At 32.7% G+C, this 9,026-nt stretch overlaps 2 protein-coding genes across 2 annotated transcripts; both read left to right on the top strand.

The window, feature by feature from the left end:
* Nucleotides 1-1,890: 1,890 nt before the first annotated feature.
* LOC119830292 (ADP-ribosylation factor-like protein 16) lies at nt 1,891-3,185 on the top strand. The gene is made up of 3 exons (XM_038353251.1): nt 1,891-2,238; nt 2,562-2,660; nt 2,867-3,185. The coding sequence occupies exons 1-3, from the start codon at nt 1,987-1,989 to the stop codon at nt 3,068-3,070; spliced, it is 555 nt and encodes a 184-aa protein (XP_038209179.1). The 5' UTR covers nt 1,891-1,986; the 3' UTR covers nt 3,071-3,185.
* A 247-nt stretch (nt 3,186-3,432) lies between these two features.
* Nucleotides 3,433-6,870, top strand: LOC119830124 (zinc finger protein 501-like). Its single transcript, XM_038352992.1, has 6 exons — nt 3,433-3,694; nt 3,964-4,408; nt 4,626-4,794; nt 5,269-5,363; nt 6,110-6,285; nt 6,585-6,870. Exons 1-6 carry the CDS (start codon nt 3,584-3,586, stop codon nt 6,744-6,746), a joined length of 1,158 nt encoding a protein of 385 aa, XP_038208920.1. The 5' UTR covers nt 3,433-3,583; the 3' UTR covers nt 6,747-6,870.
* The last annotated feature ends 2,156 nt before the right edge of the window (nt 6,871-9,026 follow it).

The following is a 9,026-nucleotide window of genomic DNA, read 5'->3' as shown; positions in this document are numbered from 1 at the left end:
ATTATTATATAAGTTTTGAATTAGATTTTTCTATTCATAGATTTTTTAGATCCATTGCAAAACTTAATAATCTTCACGTTCCAGTGCCTATTGAACGTTTTTGCTCGTTCTGTCAGATTACACAACGAAATTTCATCGACCAGACACATCACTAGCTCATCTTAAAGAGCATTAGGCTAAGTTACGTAAGGCAAGTTTAAGGCCACTCGCCACTATGGACACACGGTGAATGCTGGCAACTCGCACGCAAGGTTGTAGTCATGGTGAACTTTTTATTACTTTTAACTGGTTTTGTCACTTGAGGCTATGTGGGCGATATATTGAGTTAATCATTTTGGATATTGAACACATGAGTTTTTCGTGTACAGCCTAAAATATTTCAAAGTACATTTGGACGCAGTTTTATGTGCACCTAAGACAAGAATTTTATTAATAATGTTAAGGTTATTATAAAAAATATTCAAAGTTGATCATGGTGCAAATGTAAAGTTCCTTTTAAGGATAAAGAAATTAAACTAAAGATGTGAAATGTTATTTTATTCGCTTCCTTGTTTTTTTTATTTTAAAAATAGAACGAAATCTGATTTAAATCATAAACACCTTTTTGGTATTGTATGGTATTTAAAGCTTGCTAAATGTTACTAAAACTTATATATTATAAAATACTTGTAAACAGCTCGAAGGACCATTATGTGTACGAGACCTTGCTGGCTCCGTACATTTAAATAGTTGATGGTGAACAGAGACAAACAAATAATGAAAAACTTATGAAGTTTTTATACTTTATTGCAAGTCGAACAATAAGTGTAATATAACAATTATATTTTTCGCTTTAATTATCATGTTGTGTCATGCACACAACAATGCACCGTATTAATGTTTAAATGTAGATTTATGCTAACATGCATTAATGCTTACGAATTACTATTATCATGTAAGACTTACTCGTACATGTACTTCAAATTGTAATAAAGCAATAAAAGCTTAAATAAAGAAAAAAATAATGGTTCCAGGCACCAGGTGTAAAGGTCGCCAAAATAACATACAAAAAGAAATATTTATGGTAATAAAGAAAACAATTTTTTGCGACGATTTACCACTTACTGATTATATCCCTGAAAGTCTATTCAACACTTTTTGGCGTGTATATTTTATACGTATATTGTATTTGTAATTTAAACTGCCAGAAAAAACAAACAGAACGAATCAAAATGAAAAAATTCATATTAAAGGCGCCAAACGAAAATCTCGCTCTACCCTGAATACTTGTCTATGGCAAACATTGCGATGTGCGGTGTGCACAAAGAGGGAAGAAAGAAGGCCTTTTAAAAATACTTTGAGGTTGCTATTGTTGCAACTTTTATACAGAATCGAATAATGAATGATTAGAAGACGTGTCTTTTGTTGCTTGCTCTTTGTTCATTACTGCGTTAAATGCAAATAATGAATTATTTCATGTAAATATTTGTATCGTTAATATTGGGATAGTTGGTTTCATTTTTTCGATCAAATGCATGAATTAATTCTTATAAACTTCGTAGAAAAGGACGGAGGAAGGAAGGTTGGAAGGAAATTGAATGTAATATCGTATTGGTAAAGAGCTGTAAAAAGCCATATTATATAAACGTGTTGCTTAAATAGTGACATGATAAAACAAGCTTGGTGGGAAATTAGCTAATTGTATTTTAAATAAATATAATTGTGGCGAGATTTGTTTAACTCTCTAATATCAAGATAATGCACCTTTCATTCTAATTCCGATTATGTTAGTGTGTTTCTGTGTGTGTTTTCATTAAGTTAGAAATGCATTAAATCACTTATAATATTACTGAAAAACAATATTGTAATAGAATAATATTCAACTGCTGAATTTACTTAAACGCCATCTAGTTGCGATTGGACGAACAACACGTTTCCATAGCACATTGATAAAGCATAAAAAGCTGATTGATACGTTAAATAAATTCAGTGATATTATTTCTAAATATGGATGATCCTGAGAACAAAATAACTATTCTGTGCCTCGGTCCGAAAGGATCTGGTAAAACGACTTTGCTGAAGAAATTACAAGACGCAGAAGGCATCGACTATACTTACAGTCCCGTACCCACCATGGGGACTAATATATACGATCTACATTACTTAAACAAACATGGTAAGAAGCAATTGCTGACGATACGAGAGATCGGGGGCGAAATGGCCCAATTATGGAACAGTTACTTGGATGGTATTGAAAAGGTATGACGAATGAGCATTTAAAAACACTTCCGAGGTCATTACTTTCTTGCTCACCTTAAAATTAACATGCCAATTTAAATTAAGGGCATTTAGTGTCTATAAATTTAATAAATAAAGTCTATACTACTCGGTAAAGTAACGTTCTAATTGAAAAAGAATTTTTCAAATTGATGGAGAGTTTTTAAATCGTAACAAACAAAAAATCTTTCCTTTGTAACATAATTCTTACTTGCATATATGTAATTTTTTTGTATAAACGTGATAAACCATGCATTCAATTTCTTAGTTAATAATATGACAAACGTAAAAACATCCCATTTTAGGTAATATTTGTAGTAGACACGTCGAATTTGTGCCAAATATCGGCCGCAGCTGTGATGTTCTACACGCTCGTAGCTGAACCAAAGCTTCGAAAAGCGAAGGTACATAGCACCTGCTTGATGGTGTAATTTTTATTATTTGACCTTCATGTATCTCGCCCTAATTAATCAACATCTGCATCATTTTTACCTCTGAATTATTACACAAATAATAACTCGAAGTTTTTCTCATTAAAGATAACAACTTTTATGTGTTTTGATTTTTTATTCTCACTGATTAATTGATTTCTAATTCAGTTTTGTTTTAGTTCATTTTAGTTCTAAGCAAGATGGACGCAGCATATCGTCAAATGAGAAACGAAGCCTTATTAATGTTACAGTTTGCAAGATTAAGCAGTGAATTACCAAATCCACCAATTTTGCTAGAAGCATCTCCGCTAACTGGGGAAGGCTTGGATACCCTGAAAGAACATCTCATAAACACTAAACGATCTTATGTACTTAATAAATAAAATTAACCTTCATTTTTAAAACATTGACCTACTAATTTCATGCAAATTCACGTGTTTAATGAGAGATGGATAGATATGTGAATAATGTAGCAAATTGTGAAATGACTGGCAAGTGCAATAATTATTCAGTCTTTGTTAATTGTTTCTTAATTTATGCTAAATAGCATTTACTTTTGTTACTTATAAATTTTGTTACTATAATTATACTTTTTAATTTAAATAACGAATTTTGTATAATTGATATGAATAAATATTTTGATGACTGAAATCCTATTACTTAACCTGTTTCGTAAATTGAAACGCAATTCGATTGGGCAGCTATGATCGTTTGTCAAATGTCAAATCCTAGTTGATATTTAAAATACGCATCAGCTGGAATCAATGAAATCAGGAATGCGACTTTTTCTTTATTATTAATTTAACCATTGAGCTGTAAACTTCATAGGTCGATGAAATAAACTGAGAGTATATTTATCATATATATTTATTAAGCAAGAAGTTAAAATTTTCATCATGGAAACGTCAAATTTGTGCCGCGGTTGTATGAAAGAAGTCGATATTTCAGAAAAAGTAAACACTGACCAAGATACATTGGAGATGTTTTGTTATTGTACGAATATTAAGGTATTCTCGCATAAACACTTGAGATATAGTAGTTTGACTATGTTATCTTTTAGTTTTACGTATTACTTTGAAGCCAGGATTAGAAAATAGGTATTTAATTTTACTATATATTTTTATTTAACTAGATATGAACGTTATGTTTTAGTTTTATTTGAATATATTCTATCAATCGTTGAAATACAAGAATAAAACTGGTCAATATTGAGTTTGGATAGTTGAAAGTAAAGATAGAAAAAAGGAATAAATTGTTTTTAAATAAATACTTTCAGATTACTCAAGATGATGTATTGCCAACAGAGTTCTGTCAAGATTGTAAACTTAGCATAGAGTCTTCATACAGCTTCATTAAAAGAGCTCATCATGTAAATATAACTTTAAGAAATATATCATTAAGGCAATCGTCTAGTGTTATTGTTATACCAAAGAAAACCAAAGATATACAAAAGGAAATCTTATTAGATGAAAATAGAGTTAAAGATTCTTTATCAATTGTTGAAAGTTGCAATGACATTGATACTAATGATCATAAAATAGAAGCTATTGAAAAAGTTATAAGTACAAATGAGATGGAATTTGTTAAAAATGATATCAAAACAGATGCAAAGAATGTATGCCCAGAATGTAAGAAAACTTTCGTATCTAAAGCGTGGTTTAACAAGCATATGGAAAATGAATGCTCAGGACGGGATTTTGAGTGCAAAATATGTAATAAAAGTAAGTAATTTGAATGAAATTGTTATGAAAGTGTTAAATGTCCGTAAAATGGATATGAAATTTATTCTCTCTTATATTATTCTTAATATTAATTGAAATTCTGAACCAATAATTATAATGTGTGGAGGACAGTCGAAAATGTATTAAAGTGTGTGTGTAAAAAAATGTGAAATAAATTAAAATCCAGCTAATTAAAAAAAAAAACACAAATTTTCAGAGTTCCCAAAGAAGTCGAAGCTAGCGGAACACAGCACAATCCACTCAGAGCAAGGCCAGTATGTGTGCAACACTTGCGGGCGGCAGTTCAGGCGGCGCAAGCAGCTGACGTCGCACCTGATATCGCACTCCTCAGAACGCCCGTACACTTGTGAGAAATGTTCCAAGAGGTAAATGTCTTGCATCAGATATTATTTGAAATACATAAATTTAGTACTTACCAAATATCATTGGATTATAGCATGTGTAGGTGATCAATTCATAACACAGGACATTAGAACAGAAATTATATAGAAAAATATATTTTTATAGACATTAATTTCATTGTACAAGATTTGCTATCACATGGCATTTAATTGGTTACATTTTGTAGTATATGACCAAGTGGATCATAGTTTTTTTTAAACTATCAGCACGCCCTTGCGTCGCCCAGATTGATCCGGGATAAAAATATAGCTGTGTTATTTGGTAATGTTACAGATTTCAAATGGTAAAGGAACCTTTAAAATCAAGTGTTGTAGTTTTTGTACAAAATTGTAACTAACAAATAAATAAAAATTCCTATATTAGTAGGTAGAGAGTCCTAATATTCTTCAAACTAATGAGCAAGTCTAAACTATTAAATATTTCCTGTATAATTTCAGCTTCAAATTAAAGAGAATACTCATTGGCCATATGAAGATACATGATGATGTGAAGCAATACTTGTGCTCATTTTGTGGATGGAGCACAACTCAGGGTATGTTTCCACCAACACAGATCTGGGAAGCAACTGTAAAATATTAGAAATTATAACTGAAAACTGGTCATTGAAAATAAAACGCCTGTAATTTTAAACTTAGCAAACATTTCTTACAATATATTATTTTTGTTATTTGGTTTGCAACTTGAAATAAGACTCATTTAATACTACAAATCTTTTAATATTCACAGTGTAATTTCTTAAATTAGTGAACACAACATGCATATAATTTTAAACAAGGATAACAATTTATTGATTATATTATCAGTGTTTCTTATAACCGAGTGAATTATCCATTCTAATACAAGCATAATTTTAAAATTACGTTTAATCCTGTTAGCTAGGTTATGCGCACTATTGATATATGGATAAATGGACCAATTCCTCATTCACCTAGATATCATTCTTAGCAAAATTTCGTAGTCCAATTAATCAAACGCCTACGCTATAACGCCTAATTTGTAGTTATTTCATTTATAGTTTTAAACTTCAAAAAAATGCACCTTATGCAGTAAACCCTACCTCCCGTCAATATTTCTTGATTTTTGAGTGTGTTGTCGTGGGTGGTGGGTTGCCTCCAGTTGTCCAGTTGTCCAGCTGTCTACGTACCAAATTTCATTGCAATCGGTTCAGTATTTTTTGCGTGAAAGAGCAACAAACACACACACATCCTTACAAACTTTCGCATTTACAATATTAGTAGGAAGTAGAATACTACAACAAGTCGATGTATACGCCTCTAGCGAACAACCTGCAAGTGCACCAGCGCGCGCACACGGGCGCCAAGCCGTACGCGTGCGAGTGCGGCTTCCGCACGGCCACGCGCTCGTCGCTGCGCCGCCACCGCCTGCGCCACTCGCAGCGGCGCGCGCACGCGTGCTCGCACTGCGGCAAGGCGTTCTACGACGTCAGCGCGCTGGTGCGTGTCACCTGTTCCATATAGCCGCTTTAGAGGAAAGAACCTCTATAACCTTATGAGGCTTAACACCACACACACTTTGCTTGCTATGCTATAAAAACTTGGCGTTTCACTTGATAACTGCGCTGTGTATAAATATTTGTTTGCACATAGTTTATAGTAAGCCAGACTTGTAAGTTCTCAGATCGAAGGCGCTGCTATTTTTTTGCGCAATTATTATATAATGTTTGATTTTTTCACAATACAATATAAATAAACATCTGATTTTGTCAATAAATGCATGTATCCGCGACGCACAGGTGCGTCACCGGCGCACGCACACGGGCGAGCTGCCGTACGCGTGCACGCGGTGCGCGCGCGCCTTCGCCGACAGCTGGAAGCGCAAGAACCACCTCATGCGCGCGCACGGGCTCGGCCTCAGCGACATACCGCGCATGCGCAAGGACGGCCAACAGTATTGACGCAAACAAACAAACAAACAACAAACAAAAACACTTTATTGTGAACCAAATGATAACAAAAAGTAACAAAATATATATGACGCAATTAGTATTATCCGATTTGTGGTGATAGATATAATAAATGTTAGACGATTATTGTGGTTTTTTATTCTCCTCAAATACCTAGGAATTTTATGAATACCCTAGATATGTTGTGTATATACTAGGCTAGAATACAAAATTATTGAATAACTAATCGATTACCCACTTCGCCATCACCATACCTTTAATCAACATTCAATTTTGAAATAATCTAAATAGCCCATCCCAGTAGTATTTCATATCGTTAAAACTTATCATACTGTTTGGGTTCGGTAGACTTTTCCTTTGTATATTATAATTTTATTGTTTTAATACACTATAATAAAATATACATATATAGATATATATAAAATTCTCCTGTCACAGTTTTCGTTGCCATACTCCTCCGAAACGGCTTGACCGATTCCTCTGAAATTTGGTAAGCATATTGGGTAGGTCTGAGAATCGGCCAACATCTATTTTTTATCCCGATATTCCTACGGGATACGGACTTACGCGGGTGAAACCGCGGGGCGCAGCTAGTACATATATAGAAATTACATCACTAATTTGGCGTTCACAAGCACTTTTTATAGTGAGAGATTTGTACTAGATATGATATCTGATATACATTATAAAAATAAAAGACAATATTCAATAATTTATACGCAACTTTAATAAACATCAAATAAATAACAAAAACATGATTTGAGAACATTTCCAAGAGAGAACACTCCACGAAGACTAGTTATTGTCCAATAATAAAATACATTTTTGAATATAACACCTATAAGAAATGTAGTCAACAATTAAATATTTTTAATGCATTTTACTATTATTTATATTACATATGGTAAAACTTTAATTCTATGAAACAACACACATTATTTGAAGAAAAATATAATTCACAAATGTGAATTCTTGAGAAAATATATGTATATGGAGTTAAAAAATAAATGTATTTGGCGTTACTAAATTTTAATAACTTCTACTGCAGTTTAATTTGTGTACAGGTAACACCAATAAACTTCGGAATTGCCCTTTTCACTTATGCATTTCCCAGACACAAATAATGACAAATTCTAATAGACATCACAGCAAAATTAATTCATATAGGACACTGGGCAACTAATATCACAAACACACAAAGTATGTTGCAACCTATCTTGACTTATCTGATAAGAACGACTCACTACTCTGCCAACCAACATTGCATAAAATATGTATAATATATTAATAGCTTGAGTTTTAACAATAGAAATACTGGAATAAAGGCAAAGTATATTCTATTCTATTGTATGTGGTAGTTGTAAGTGGAACTGGTTAAATCAGCCGTTTCATAACTAGCCTAGGCTCTTTATTAAAGGGCAACGTTTTATAAACTACCTGGATAAAATCGGCAACTACAAGTAGTACGAAACTGTACCTATTTACATATTTTAACATGACATTTTTAAATTAATTTTAGTTTGGTTTCTGATTCATCCTTTTATCCATGATATTGAGGTAAATAGGTACAAATTCCGTGAATACTGAAAAAATAACAAAAAAAATCTTAAAAAAAATTAAGGGTGGGACATTTTTTGGACCACTTGTCCCCAAATGGGTCCATATATTCATAGGTCCATGTTGGAGATTTTTTGGCGTTTTACGTTTACTTCGCTCCTTTTCACGCATGTTGGCGTTAAATGGCTTATTGTGATTGTATCATGTGACTATTTTAAGAATACAGCTGTTGTATATATTATATCCAGTTCTCAAAGTGTACTTTAGAACAATTCGCAAGAAATTCCACTAACATTACCATGCGCCGAGTACAACAAGTAGGAATTGTGACGGAATAAGATACTAGAATAAGAGCCACAACGCCCAAGAAACAAGACTCATTATCCTAAAACAAACTGGATTGCGGAAGACAAGTACGGAAGAAATGACCAATTGTCCAGTAGGGGAAAATTGGCAGCACACCAAGTATTATTTATATTCAAGTCTATATTGATAATTATTTTGATCAAAAATCTAAACTGTCTTAAAAGAGTCAGAACTAGAACAAATTTAAGTGGTACACACGGGAAGCACCAGCTTTCCAACAAAACAAGAATCATTAAAATCAGTTCACTCAGTAAAAAGTTATGATCTAACAAATAAATAAATACAGTTGAATTAAGAACTCCCTCCTTCCTTGAAGTCGGTTGAAAATCACACATTCTCTATATGTCG

This window comes from Zerene cesonia, chromosome 11 (assembly GCF_012273895.1).
Source record: "Zerene cesonia ecotype Mississippi chromosome 11, Zerene_cesonia_1.1, whole genome shotgun sequence".
Classification (NCBI taxonomy): Eukaryota; Metazoa; Arthropoda; class Insecta; order Lepidoptera; family Pieridae; genus Zerene; species Zerene cesonia.
The sequence above is the reverse complement of the archived record's forward strand: the minus strand, read 5'-3'. Positions and strand labels throughout refer to the sequence as shown.